At 43.9% G+C, this 15,383-nt stretch overlaps 1 protein-coding gene across 6 annotated transcripts in view; it reads right to left on the reverse strand.

Moving 5' to 3' along the window:
* The window catches only part of LOC128697910 (ganglioside GM2 activator), a 25,137-nt gene extending 10,165 nt beyond the window's left edge, over positions 1-14,972 (reverse strand). Inside the window, exons 1-5 of one of the 6 annotated variants that reach the window (XM_070099635.1) lie at positions 14,563-14,972; positions 11,224-11,399; positions 7,915-8,074; positions 7,377-7,433; positions 6,946-7,047 (exon numbers count right to left, since the gene is read on the reverse strand). In XM_070099635.1, the coding sequence (XP_069955736.1) occupies positions 6,946-7,047; positions 7,377-7,433; positions 7,915-8,074; positions 11,224-11,348 (444 nt within the window). In that variant the 5' untranslated portion in view covers positions 11,349-11,399; positions 14,563-14,972. The other 5 variants (XM_070099636.1, XM_070099631.1, XM_070099633.1 and 2 more) reach the window with 5 other exon arrangements.
* Between the last annotated feature and the right edge of the window lie 411 nt (positions 14,973-15,383).

Genomic DNA, 15,383 nt, shown 5'->3' on the forward strand with positions numbered 1-15,383 from the left:
ATCCTTACCACCACCACTTCTGTTACTTGGTGATTTTAATGCCCACCATTTCCTCCGGGGGGGGGGGGGTCTCATTGTGACTCACGTGGCATCCAGTTGGAGGCTTTTCTCGCCTCTCACCCCCTCCATGTTTTAAATACGGGTACTCCCACCCATTTTGATCCTCGTACTCATACTCTCTCTTGCATCGATTTATCAGTCTGCTCTTCCTCCACTGCACTAGACTTCACCTGGTCTGTTCTACCGGACTTACATGACAGCGATCATTTTCCAATCATTCTTACTTCTCCTTCCTATTCACCACCTTTCCGTAGCCCTCGCTGGCAATTTGATCGGGCAAATTGGGATCTTTACTCACACCTCACTGCTTTTAGTGAGGTTCCTTCTTCATCCTCCACTGATGAGCTCCTACACATCTTCTCGACGTCAGTTTATACCGCAGCTTCTCATTCTATACCCCAAACCTAAGGCAGGCATTCTCAGAAGTGCGTGCCTTGGTGGTCTCCTGCTTGTGCTCGTGCAGTACGTTTGAAATGCGCTGCATGGGGCAGGTACAGGTACAATAGAACCGCTGAGAGACTTCTTGATTTTAAGCAGAAGCGTGCAATTGCTCGCCGTGTCATCCGTGAAGCTAAACGCACTTGTTGGTGAGACTATGTTTCCACCATCACCTCTGCTTCTTCTGTGAGTGCAGTCTGGAAAAACGTGAGGAAATTGAGTGGTAAATACTCTCCTGACCCGGCTCCTGTTCTACGGGTCGCTGGTGTTGATGTAGCAAACCCTCTCGACGTTGCCATTGAACTTGGCACACATCTGGTCCGTATTTCCCGAGGGCTCCATCTATGCCCCTCGTTTCTTTCCTCAAAGTCTGCCAGAGAGTTAGTACCCTTGGACTTTTCTTCTCTCAAAGAAGAACAGTATAATGTGCCTTTTACACTTAAAGAACTAGAGGCAACGCTCTCAGCTTGCCGATCATCGGCAGCTGGGCCTGACGACATTCATATTCGTATGTTACAACATTTACATCGGTCAGCCCTTGTAGTCCTCTTACACCTCTTCAATCTTATTTGGGCACAAGGAGTTCTTCCCCAGCTGTGGAAATCTGCCATTGTTCTCCCTTTCCACAAACCGGGTACTACAGGACATGATGCCTCCCACTATCGTCCCATTGCTCTTACTAGTGCAGTTTGCAAAGTGATGGAACGTCTCGTAAATCGACGTTTAATGTGGTATTTAGAGACACACAACAGTCTCTCCGCTAGTCAATATGGCTTTCTTAAGGGTCGTTCTACCATAGACCCCTTACTACGCTTGGATACGTATGTTCGTAATGCCTTTGCGAATAATCACTCAGTTATTGCCATATTTTTTGACCTTGAGAAGGCATATGACACAACTTGGAGGTATAATATTTTGGCCCAGGCCCATTCCTTAGGCCTCCGAGGCAATCTACCATCCTTCCTTAAGAACTTTTTAACTGACAGACATTTCCGTATTCGAGTCAATAATGTTCTTTCCCCGGACTTCGTCCGAGCTGAAGGTGTCCCTCAGGGATGTGTTCTAAGCACAACACTTTTTCTCCTTGCTATAAATGATTTGGCCTCTGTTCTTCCACCCAATATTTGGTCATCACTCTATGTTGATGACTTCACTATTGCTTGTGCAGGCGCTGACTGTCATCTTATTGCAGTTTCTCTCCAGCATGCGGTCGACCGTGTTTCCACTTGGGCCACCACGCATGGGTTTAAATTTTCAAGTACCAAAACTCACCAAATTACTTTCACTAGACGCTCTGTTATCTCCGATCATCCTTTGTATCTCTATGGCTCCCGTATCCCCGAACGTGATACAGTCAGGTTTCTAGGCCTTCTCTTTAACCGTAGGTTATCCTGGAAACCTCACATTACCTCTCTGAAGGCAACTTGTCACAGCCGGCTAAACCTTCTTAAAACCCTTGCTCATGTTTCCTGGGGAGCTGATCGTCGAACTCTGCTTCGCCTACATTCAGCCCTCGTTTTATCGAAACTCGATTATGGTGACCAGATTTATTCCGCGGCCTCTCCTGCTACTCTCTCTAGCCTTAACTCTATCCATCACCAAGGATTACGTTTGTGCCTTGGTGCTTTTCGCTCTTCCCCTGTTGAGAGCCTGTATGCAGAAGCGAATGTTCCATCCTTGTCTGATCGCCGTGATGCCCATTGCCTTCGCTACTATGTATGCTCTCACGATCTACACAATCCTTTCATTTATAGAATGGTCACCGATATTAGTAGACATTCTTTATTCGTTCGCCGCCCCTGTTCGCTCCGTCCCTTTTCTCTTCACCTACATTCACTCTTGTCTTCCCTTCACTTACCACCTTTATATGTTCATGTAGCATCTCACTTTTCCCTACCCCCCTGGGAAGTTTCAGCTGTTCGGGTCTGTTCTTTCTCACTCCCTTGCTCGAAAGCTCAACTGCCTACGGTGGCTTCCCGCTCTCTTTTTCTTGATCACTTCCACTCCCATTCTCATGCCACCGCTGTGTACACAGATGGCTCTAAGTCTTCAGGTGGCGTTGGATTCGCAGCAGTGTTTCCGGACAGCGTCATGCGGGGGCATTTACTATCTTCAGCTAGCATTTTTACTGCTGAACTGTATGCCATTCTTCCAGCACTTATTCGTATCGCATCTATGCCTGTGTCATCATTTGTAGTAGTCTCAGACTCCCTTAGTGCTCTACAGGCTATACGAAAATTTGATACATCTCATCCCCTAGTTCTCCGTATCCAACTTTGGCTACGCCGTATCTCTACCAAACATAAAGATATTGTTTTTTGTTGGGTCCCTGGTCATGTCAACGTACAGGGCAATGAACAGGCAGACACTGGTGCGCGGTCAGCAGTACATGACCTACCAATTTCCTATAGAGGTGTTCCATTTCTGGACTAATTTGCTGCAATAGCTACCCACCTTCGCACCCGTTGGCAACAACGTTGGTCAACTCTGCTCGGTAACAAACTTCGTTCTATTAAACCGACCATAGGTTACTGGCCGTCTTCTTGTCATCAGTGCCGAGGTTGGGAGACCACTCTCTCCCGCCTTCGCATTGGCCACACTCGTCTTACTCATGGGTATCTCATGGAGAGGCACCCTGTTCCTCTCTGTGAGCAGTGTCAAGTTCCAGTATCGATTAGCCACATTCTGTTAGACTGCCCTCTCTATCAACGAGCACACAGAATTTACCTCCGTCGTCGTCTTCGTTCTACTACTCTCTCTTTACCTTCCCTTCTTGCTGGTGGACCCTCCTTTAATCCTGACTCTCTCATTGACTTCTTGACAACGACTGATTTACTACACAAACTCTGATGATACTTTTCGCACTCCCCTCAGCCCTTTCTAGTTCAGTCTCTTGCTGCCCTTTACCCTTTCACCATCCACTACCCCGCTGTTATCCGTAACCTATTACTCATCCATCTCCCTTTTGCCACCTGATGCCCTCGCTTCCTTCCTGCCCTGCAGCGCTGTATAGTCCTTGTGGCTTAGCGCTTCTTTTTTGATTATAATAATAATTCTCCATGGAGATGAAAGGAAATAAAAAGAACAAGAACTATTTAGAAAGATAAGAGAAAATTTAGATTGGTGTATATATATGTGCATGATGAGTATATGAAGAATGAGGGTAACCACAAAATTGAGGAAGAAAAAAAGGTGAGTGGTGCATTGAGGTATCTGTGGAGACAAAGAACGTTATCTGTGGAGGTAAAGAAGGGAATGTACGAAAGTATAGTGGTATCAACACACTTATATGGGTGTGAAGCATGGGTTGTAAATGCTGCAGCGAGGAGGCAGTGGAGATGTCGTGACTAAGGCCAATGTGCAGTGTAAATATTATGCAGAGAATTCATAGTGTGGAAATTAGGAGGAGATGTGGAGTTACTAAAAGTATTAGTCAGAGGGCTGAAGAGGGGCTGTTGAGGTGGTTTGGTCATTTAGAGAGAGTGGAACAAAGTAGAATGACTTGGAGAGCATATAAATCTGTACGGAAAGGAAGGCGAGGTAGGGGGATTGGCCCTGAAAAAGTCAAAGAGAGGGGGTAAAGGGGGTTTTGTGGGTGAGGGGCTTGGACTTCCAGCAAGTGTGTGTGAGCATGTTAGATAGGAGTGAATGGAGATGAATGGTTTTTGGGACCTGATGAGCTGTTGGAGTGTGAGCAGGGTAATATTTTGTGAATGGATTCAGGGAAATCAGTTAGCCGAACTTGAGTCCTGGAAATGGGAAGTACATTACAATGCTTGCACTTTAAAGGAGGGGGTTTAGGACATTGGCAGTTTGGAGGGACATCTAAGCTGTCTCATCTGAGAGCCTCTGCAAAGACAGTGATTATGTATGAGTGATGGTGAAAGTGTTGAATGATGATGAAAGTTTTTTCTTTCTTTTTGGGTTTTTCTTTCTTTTTGGGCCACCCTGCCTAGGTGGGAAATGGCCATGTTAAAAAAAAAAATGTACATGTACATGTAGTGTGCCTAAGTGTAAGTAGAAGTAGCAAGATGTACCTGTTTTCTTGCGTGTTTATGAGACAGAAAATGACACCAGCATTCCTACCATTGTGTAAAAAATTACAGGTTTCCATTTCACATATATTTGGCAGGACGATAGTACTTCCCTGGGTACTATCCGATTCCTATAATAATAATTAAGTGTAAATGTAAGTTACCAGTGTTCTTTTTGCAAAGACATAGTAGCATTCATCCTCTATATAATTATGTGTAAGCTACACTGACTATTTCTAGTATAATAAAATGTTTTAAGTTCAGGAATGAACTCAAATAAAAATATAATAATCTCAAATACTTTATGATTTTAAGTTTTTAAAATTCAAGTTCAAACTTGAGTCCATAGAATCCTTTAGGAGTCAGGAATCGCGGGAAGAACTAAAAGCCATAAATGAAATCGAAAGAAACCCAAAGTATTTCTTCTCCTATGCCAAATCAAAATCGAGAACAACGTCCAGTATTGGGCCCCTACTTAAACAAGATGGGTCCTACACAGATGACAGCAAGGAAATGAGTGAGCTACTCAAGTCCCAATATGACTCAGTTTTTAGCAAGCCGCTAACCAGACTGAGAGTCGAAGATCAAAATGAATTTTTTATGAGAGAGCCACAAAATTTGATTAACACAAGCCTATCCGATGTTATCCTGACGCCAAATGACTTCGAACAGGCGATAAATGACATGCCCATGCACTCTGCCCCAGGGCCAGACTCATGGAACTCTGTGTTCATCAAGAATTGCAAGAAGCCCCTATCACGAGCCTTTTCCATCCTATGGAGAGGGAGCATGGACACGGGGGTCGTCCCTCAGTTACTAAAAACAACAGACATAGCCCCACTCCACAAAGGGGGCAGTAAAGCAACAGCAAAGAACTACAGACCAATAGCACTAACATCCCATATCATAAAAATCTTTGAAAGGGTCCTAAGAAGCAAGATCACCACCCATCTAGAAACCCATCAGTTACACAACCCAGGGCAACATGGTTTTAGAACAGGTCGCTCCTGTCTGTCTCAACTATTGAATCACTACGACAAGGTCCTAAATGCACTAGAAGACAAAAAGAATGCAGATGTAATATATACAGACTTTGCAAAAGCCTTCGACAAGTGTGACCATGGCGTAATAGCGCACAAAATGCGTGCTAAAGGAATAACAGGAAAAGTCGGTCGATGGATCTATAATTTCCTCATTAACAGAACACAGAGAGTAGTCGTCAACAGAGTAAAGTCCGAGGCAGCTACGGTGAAAAGCTCTGTTCCACAAGGCACAGTACTCGCTCCCATCTTGTTCCTCATCCTCATATCCGACATAGACAAGGATGTCAGCCACAGCACCGTGTCTTCCTTTGCAGATGACACCCGAATCTGCATGACAGTGTCTTCCATTGCAGACACTGCAAGGCTCCAGGCGGACATCAACCAAATCTTTCAGTGGGCTGCAGAAAACAATATGAAGTTCAACGATGAGAAATTTCAAATACTCAGATATGGTAAACATGAGGAAATTAAATCTTCATCAGAGTACAAAACAAATTCTGGCCACAAAATAGAGCGAAACACCAACGTCAAAGACCTGGGAGTGATTATGTCGGAGGATCTCACCTTCAAGGACCATAACATTGTATCAATCGCATCTGCTAGAAAAATGACAGGATGGATAATGAGAACCTTCAAAACTAGGGAGGCCAAGCCCATGATGACACTCTTCAGGTCACTTGTTCTATCTAGGCTGGAATATTGCTGCACACTAACAGCACCTTTCAAGGCAGGTGAAATTGCCGACCTAGAAAATGTACAGAGAACTTTCACGGCGCGCATAACGGAGATAAAACACCTCAATTACTGGGAGCGCTTGAGGTTCCTAAACCTGTATTCCCTGGAATGCAGGAGGGAGAGATACATGATTATATACACCTGGAAAATCCTAGAGGGACTAGTACCGAACTTGCACACGAAAATCACTCACTACGAAAGCAAAAGACTTGGCAGATGATGCACCATCCCCCCAATGAAAAGCAGGGGTGTCACTAGCACGTTAAGAGACCATACAATAAGTGTCAGGGGTCCGAGACTGTTCAACTGCCTCCCAGCACACATAAGGGGGATTACCAACAGACCCCTGGCAGTCTTCAAGCTGGCACTGGACAAGCACCTAAAGTCAGTTCCTGATCAGCCGGGCTGTGGCTCGTACGTTGGTTTGCGTGCAGCCAGCAGCAACAGCCTGGTTGATCAGGCTCTGATCCACCAGGAGGCCTGGTCACAGACCGGGCCGCGGGGGCGTTGACCCCCAGAACTCTCTCCAGGTAATAGTCTCCAGCCATCTTAAGACAATGACAACACTGTACTAAAAATGCTATAAATAATGAATTAACATCATGAACAATTCTAATTGTTTTTTTTTAACTTACTGAAATGGGTGCATTTGCAGTCTCTGTTACAAGACAATTCAGGTCCAAAGTTATGTTGCCATTAAGGGGTACAGGATCTGGGCTCACTCTCAACTGTTTCAGCTGAAATATTGTGAACAACAAGAATCAATATAAAAAGAGCCCTTACAATGAAGTTACCAACCAAAACTACATTGTACACAAATTTAAAATTTTAGGCAAATTTACACTGAAAAATCTTTTCTTCCTCTCATTTATCCCATTCCCTCACCCCGTTTGCCCCCCCCCATTCAAAAATGCATAAGTTACAACAGGAATATAAACCATACCTGTACATGATTTGAAGTTTCATTACAGTTAGATCTGGAAATATAAGAACACTGGGCAGCACTAAATGACCCCCTAAGATTTAACACTTTACATGAATATACAGAAATAATAGTAAATCATACCTGTATAGGATCTAATGAGTCACCACAGTTAGACCAGGAAAAATGCACATGATGCAACTGGAAAACACAGTTTGACATATAAGTACAAAAAGCTGATACAGAAGAATGGGAGAAAAGCTGTTGAGGTTAAAACAAATTATAATGGAAAAGATGAATGAGGAAGATTATGAAAATGAAGCTGAAATGTTTATTTCAAGTAAATACAGCATACACTTGTTAAAGGAATAGGTGACATATTATGCAGTTTTGTAGGAAAGCCCCTGGATACACAACAGCATTTTGAGCATTTGATTATTTTAATCCTATGGATTACAAGTTACAGCTATATTTACTAAATAAATATCAGGGAAAACAAGAGAAATTATGAAAAGGCACTGAAAACTGATGATGTAACTAGCTGCTATGAGAGAGATGCCAAAATTTATATCTAAGAAATGAATTGCCAAGTCAAAATATCTTAAAATTAGTTCAATTAAAAAATCAGAAAACATAAAATTTCAAGATACAAAATTATTAATAAACTCTGAGTAGTACTTGCCTTTCCTAGAGTATCATTATAAACTAGGTGACCAGCTGGAGTGTAAAAGGCTCCCCAAGTACTGAGCAGGTACAGGAAAAGAAATGCTTGAGAGCATATCACTACACTCACTACAAACACAAGTGATAGCCATGAACCTCCACAGCACCTGTATTGAAAACTGGAGTGAAAACAAGAAATTAAAAAAATGCTGTATACTGTTGATAATGTTTGTGATCCACAGTTCATTACACATGAACTGATAAATGCTGCCTCGTGAGGCTCAAATTTTAATTATTAAGAGATAATTTATAGATCAAGCAACAGGCTAGAAACCCCTTCTCCTGTAAACATTACTTTCGTTTTTCTTTTTAGGTCACCCTGCCTCATTGGGATATGGCCGATTTGATGACAAAAAAAAATTATATATCAATGTCAGGCTATTATTGGCTTTGCATTTTCTGTGAATACACTACAATAATAATAAAATAATAATTGCTACTATTACTGCTGTTACTATTACTGCTGCTACTACTAGTGCTGCTACTACTACTACTACTGCTGCTGCTACTACTACTGCTGCTGCTGCTACTACTGCTGCTATTACTGCTGGTACTACTGCTGCTGCTACTGCTACTACTACTGCTACTACTACTGCTGCTGCTACTACTGCTGCTGCTACTACTACTGCTACTACTACTGCTGCCAGCCAGCACCGCCGCCAGCCACCACACCGCTGCCTGCACACGCCGCCGCTACCACCACCGCGCACCACACCACCGCTGCTGCCGCACCACCGCTGCCGCTGCCACCACTAGCCAGCCGCGCCGCATTACCACCATGCTGCCGCAGCCACCAGCCGCCTGCTGCCACAGCCGGCCGCGCTACTACCACCGCCACACCACCGCTGCTGCTACCACCGCCGCGCACCACAGCACCACCGCCGGCTGCCAGCACCGCTGCACCACCTGCTGCCACCACCGCAGCAGCTAACGCCAGCTGCGCACCAGCACCATTACCAGCAGCCACCGGCAAGCCGCACCACTGCATTACTACCAGCACCGCGCCACAGCCACCGGCACAGCCACCGCCACCACACCGCCGCCCTACCACCGCTGCACACCGCCGCAATCACTACCTGCTGCTACTACTACCTGCGCCACTACTACCATCCATTCCAGCTGCCTGCCTACACCAATACTGCACCACCGCTAGCCGCGCTACCACCACCGCCCACATTACCGCCGCTACCACCGCAGGCCACCGCTGCCTACACCGCAGCTGCCACCATTGCTGCCTTGCTGCTACTGCACCGTTGCTGCTACTGTGCTGCTTGCTGCTGCCACATGCCACCTACCACTACCTACCACCACCACTACACCGCCTGCTGGCGCTGCTGTGCCACCGCTGCTGTTGCCACTGCCTGCTGCTGCCACCACCATGCGCCGCCTGCCTGTTCCTTGCCACTGCTACCTACCTGCTGCTGCTGCACCGCTGCCGCTGCCAGCCGCCGCCAGCACCGCAAGCTACCAGCCAGCCGCCGCCGCCACTGCCGCCGCCACCGCCGCCGCGCGCATTACCACCGCCAACCACGCTGCCAACCACCGCCTGCCACCGCTGCCAGCAGCCAGCCAGCCACAGCCACCTGCCGCGCTACAGCCTGCCGCAGCCACTGCGCGCTGCCTACTTGCGTTGCCTGCTGCACCACCACCGCGCTGCACCACTACACCATGCTACGCTGCACTGCCAGCAGCCACTGCTGCTGCCTACTACAGCCAACATTCACTATTGTTGCTACAGCTGCCTGCTGCACTACTGCTGCTGCTGTGCTACCTGCCTGCCGCAATATGCTGCTGCTGCTACTACCTACCTGCGCCGCCGCTGCTGCACCACCGCCGCCGCAGCAGCTACCAGCCAAGCTGCTGCTACTACTGCACAGCAGCCAGCCGCCGCTGCTACCTGCTTGCCGCTACCATGCATGCACCTGCCTGCTGCCTGCTGCCTGCTGCCAGCTAGCCGCCTACCAGCCGCGCCGCTACCACACCGCTGCTACCAGCCACACCGCTTGCTGGCACCACGCCTGCTGCTACCACACCGCTGCTGCAGCTACCTACCTGCTGTGCCTACCACCGCCAACGATGCTACCAGCCACCGCTGCCGCTACTACCAGCCGCCTGCTGCTAGCTACCTAGCCAGCTACTGCACCACTACTACTACTGCTGCTGTTGCTACTACTACTACTGCTGCTACTACTACTACTGTTACTGCTACTACTACTACTACTACTGCTGCTACTGCTACTACTGCTGCTGCTACTACTACAACTACTAGTGTACAATTATTACTGTTACTACTACAACTACTACTGTATAATTACTACTGCTACAGCTACTAATTACTACTACTACTAGTTTCTATTACTACTACTACTAGTTACTATTACCACTACTACTAACTGCTACATATATAACAGCTTACAATTTAAAAACCTTAAGAATATGAATGCTAAATTTTATCTTGCAATATGAATACATGTACAGTACCTCATCTGGCCTGGCAGCCTCTGACTGACATCTAGACAAAGCTGATTCAAGTTCAGTGAGTGTAAAAGATAGTTGTATAGGTCTCATTAGAATGAGAAAGAAAATCCTATGTCCTGGATTCTCAGGTTATAAAAGTATACAAATGAATATTATCCTCATAAGAAAGAGCCAAACCTATAAGGGCCTTGGAGTATTTGGGGAATGGAAAGTAATCAAGTTTGATCCAAAGAAGGGGAGGAAAGGCCTACTTCCCTGGATCAAGAGTCCAGCATCAAGGCTGGTGAGGTGATAGACAACATATTTTGTTTTTAACACATCGGCCTTTTCCCACCAAGGCAGGGTGACCAGAAAAAGAAGAAAAACTCATCATTACTCACTCCATTACTGTCTTGCCAGAGGCATGCCTACACTCCATTTCTGTCTAGCTAGAGGCATGCTATACTACACTTCAAAAAGTGCAACATATTTCCACCCCTCCTTGAGAGAGCATGTATTCTATAATAATTAATGCAAACAAACCCACTTGTAGACAATAAAAAATATAATAAGATGAACATTATGCAGATTTTTTATATATGTAGTACATTTTAGCCTAACTTTTCAGCTTGCCGAAGATGTCTTAAGTGTGATACCACAGTACGTGTTACTGTAATTATCTTTAATCATCATCTCCATGTGGATTTGCTATATGTTTAATGTTATAGCACATATTTACATTATGGAATGTTCCAATCCTGCAGCAGGCCTAATATGTAACTACTGTAATTACCCATGATTATTTGCTCACTTCCTTAAGCATTTTCTGCAACAGTTTTCCTGTTGGTGCCTCTGATCAAGGTACTGTTCCTTGTCAAGTGCCTCCAACAGCACATCCCACGATACTTCCCCTTTGTCTCCAAACTGTATCTTCATTGTCCCACTCTACCATGAAGACTGCTTCCTTACTTCACTCTCACTCACTCACTGAAAAAAAAAATGTACATATAGAATAACATAACGTCATAAAAATTATCCATCTAATAAACTTTTGTAATAAAACAAGGTACAGCACTGTATATAGGTAGGCACTGCATATCATAATTATTTATATGTACATTAGTATTATTATTTTTATTATTTTATTTCAACATGTGAGCCATCTCCCACCGAGGCAGGGTGACCCAAAAAAGAAAGAAACACTTTCACCATCATTCACAAAGACATAATCATTGTCTTTGCAGAGGTGCCCAGATACGACAGTTCAGATGTCACTCCAAACAGCCAATATCCCAAACCCATCCTTTAAAGTGCAGGCATTGTACTTTCCACCTCCAGGACTCAAGTCTGGCTAACCAGTTTCCCTAAATCCTCTGCTCACACTCTTATAACTCATCAAGTCCCAAAAACCATTTGTCTCCATTCACTCCTATCTAACATGCTCACATATGCCTGCTGTATGTTCAATCCCCTTGCATACAAAACCTCTTTCAACCCCTCCATCCTTTTCTAGGATGACCCCTACCCCTTCTCCCCTCCACTACAGATTTATACACCTTCTAAGTCATCCTATTTTGCTCCATCCTCTTTAAATGACCAAACCACCTCAACAACCCCTCCTCAGCCCTCTGAATAATAATTTTAGTAACTCCACACCTCTTCCTAACTTCCACACTATGGATTCTCTTCAAATATTTACACAACACATTATGATTATTATTATCATTATTATTATAAATTTAAGTGCTAAAACCATAAAGGTTATACAATGCTAATATGTACAAATAAATTTTGTCTATACCTGTAACTAAAATAAAGTACTGTACTGTATATAATGAGTCAATGTTTCCAAAACATTTTAGACTTTAATTCTAGAAGGATACAGTATCCTGTATGTGTGTGACTGCAACTAATAGGGTACTGTTTTTCAGCAACCCAATCAGTCAACCTATGGGTTCCACAAGGTAGTGTCTTAGGCTCTCAGCTATTTATCTACATCAATGACCTTCCTAATGCTTCACAGGGACTTAAATCAATTGTTTGCAGATAATACAACTTTTATCACTTCAAATGCCAATCTGGCTGCACTCACCAACACTGTAAACGTCAAACTTGCAAAAAATATCTACCTGGATCACAACTAAGAAACTCACTCTAAATATTAATAACACCTAACAATTCTCATTTAAGCATAAAAATTAACTATACATGAATCGATAGGCAGGCCAAGGGTAAACTCTTGGCAATAAAATAGAGTTGAATTTTAGTACACTGTCCAGGTGTATACTCCAGGTAGTAAACACCTGGACAGCAAACCAAAATTTAACTTACATAAATACATTATTAGAAAATAGTTATTACAGACCAAATATGAGACACAAGTTAAAAGTATGACAACTTCATCCTGTGCAATGGAATATGACAGGAAAATCTATGTTATATGAGGGAGAATAATAAGAAACTCATTCTGTAGCCCATGGCCTGGTAGGCAATGCTTTCGTTTCACACACTCGAGTGTTCGTGGTTCAATCCCTGGCAAGGGTGGAAACACTGGGCATGGTTCTTTAAACCTGTTGTCCTGCTGACCTAGCAAGCAAGTAGGTACCTGGGTGTTAGTCAACTGGTGTGGGTCGCATCCTGGGGACAAGACTGGGAACCCCAATGGAAATATGACAGACAGTCCCTCGATGAAGCACTGCCTTTCTTGGGTTATCCTGGGTGGCTAGCCCTCTGGGGTTAAAACAAAATCTTATCTTACCTCTTATCTTCTGTGATGGACTATTCTGAATGGCTTATTACTGTGGACATACAAATACAAGTTTAATTCAACATAATACATTGTTTATAAAAAATGAGTGATGCTAGAGTGCATGCTGAAAGCCCATGGTTATGCAAAGCATTTTGGGCAAGCTTAATTAACTCCTGGGCAATCCATTGGGGGTCTGTAGTCTACCCTTGGACTAACAGTACAATGTAATGGTATCTGGGTATTAGCCAACTGCTGTGGTTTACATCCTAGAACCACAACAAAATAAGACATCGTGAGTTTCTTGAGTAGGACTTGCGCATGAGTTAATAGGGTTATCAAAGCTTATTCCTTGGGTGGCATTGAAAATGGGTTTGGGTTTGAGGAAGACCTGCCAAGTATGGGCTAGTAGGCCTGCTGCATTGTTCCTCCTTTTTATGTTATACTGGATTACTTCCTTGCTGGGTTAATAATTCGAATAAAAAATTTATTCCCACATTTCTAACTCTCCTACGTCAGCGAGTTATCCTGCTTAAAGTCGGTGACTTCGTAAAATATATCGATGTGTTATCCAACAACATAAATACATGTATACTATTTATATTCAATTACACCATAGTCATCATAAATATAAAACATAAACAGAACTTACACTTGCAAATTATACAACTGATTGTATATGCATATAATCTGGTCACTATGCTAAGAACTATAATTAAGTAAATTGTTATTTAAGTATATATATTTTTTTTCAATAAGCTTCAAAGCAAACTGGTTAACGCCATTATATAATACATTATGTAGATTTAAAATCAATGTAACTTATTTTCACTGGCTGCTGTTTATTTAATAGACGTGCACCAAAAACCACACAAATGAAAGACTCTAAAGTTAATCCCCTGTCAGAACTCTTTTTCTATAATGATTAACTAAGAAAATAAAACTTACAGTACATGAGCTGTGCATCAACCCCTGCAACTACATATAGGAGAGTACACTGTATATTATTAAGGCGTAGAATGTTCATAAAAATAAATATTGTGTAATTGAAGGGCACATACGGCCCTAGAACCGTGTGTGCCCTTTAGTATTTATTTAATCTTAACCTAGAACTAATAACTAAGTTTATTTAAGTACAGGTACACATAATACAGTTATATAAATTATCACACATAGCAGCATTTGTGTAGATTACCTAGGATAACCCCCCAAAAATCAAACTTGATTTTGTCTTTAATGTTATTAGTTACAAGACAGTGCGGGGGTATCTTTTACTTAAAACTTCCCATTGGCATTTTTTTTCCTAATTTGACTCACAGCTTTCCGTATCCATGGGCTTTCCTGAGTAATATATACTGTACTGTAAGGACATGTCTGACCTCTTTTGGATTTACACGTACTCACCTATTTGCGGCTGCAGGGGTCGAGTCTTAGCTCCTGGCCCCGCCTCTTCACTGGTTGCTACTGGGTCCTCTCACTCCCTGCTCCATGAGCTTTATCAAACCTCGTCTTAAAACTATATATGGTTCCTGCCTCCACTACGTCACTTTCTAGGCTATTCCATTGCCTGACAATTCTATGACTGAAGAAATACTTCCTAACATCCCCTTGACTCATCTGAGTCTTCAGCTTCCGATTGTGACCTCTTGTTTCTGTGTCCCATCTCTGGAACATCCTGTCTTTGTCCACCTTGTCTATTCCGCGCAGTATCTTGTATGTCATTGTTAACTGTCATGCCCAATTATTATTATAATCACAGGGAAGCGCTTAACTCGTAGGATTATACAGCGCATGTGGGGGGGATGGAAGGTATTCAGGCTCAGTTCAGGGAACTGGAGCACAGATCCAATTCCCTAGATCAATTATTATTATTATAATCAAGGGGAAGCGCTAAACCCGTAGGATTATACAGCGCCTGGGGGGGGATGTGGAAGGCATTCAGGCTTAATTCCGGGAACTGGAGCACAGATCCAATTCCCTAAATCAAGAGCCCCTCACCAACATCAAGGAACCTTCCCTGAGGGGTCCCTAGATCAAGAGCCCCTCACCAGCGTCAAGGAACCTCCCTTGAGGGGTGTCATGCCAAGCATAGATTAGAAATACCAACACTCATGTACCACAACGTATAAGCAGGTGATACTGTGCTCATTATGGATGTATAGACATGTACTCACCTAATTGTGGTTGCAGGGGTCGAGACTCGGCTCCTGGCCCCGCCTCTTCAC

This window comes from Cherax quadricarinatus, chromosome 68, assembly GCF_038502225.1.
Source record: "Cherax quadricarinatus isolate ZL_2023a chromosome 68, ASM3850222v1, whole genome shotgun sequence".
Classification (NCBI taxonomy): Eukaryota; Metazoa; Arthropoda; class Malacostraca; order Decapoda; family Parastacidae; genus Cherax; species Cherax quadricarinatus.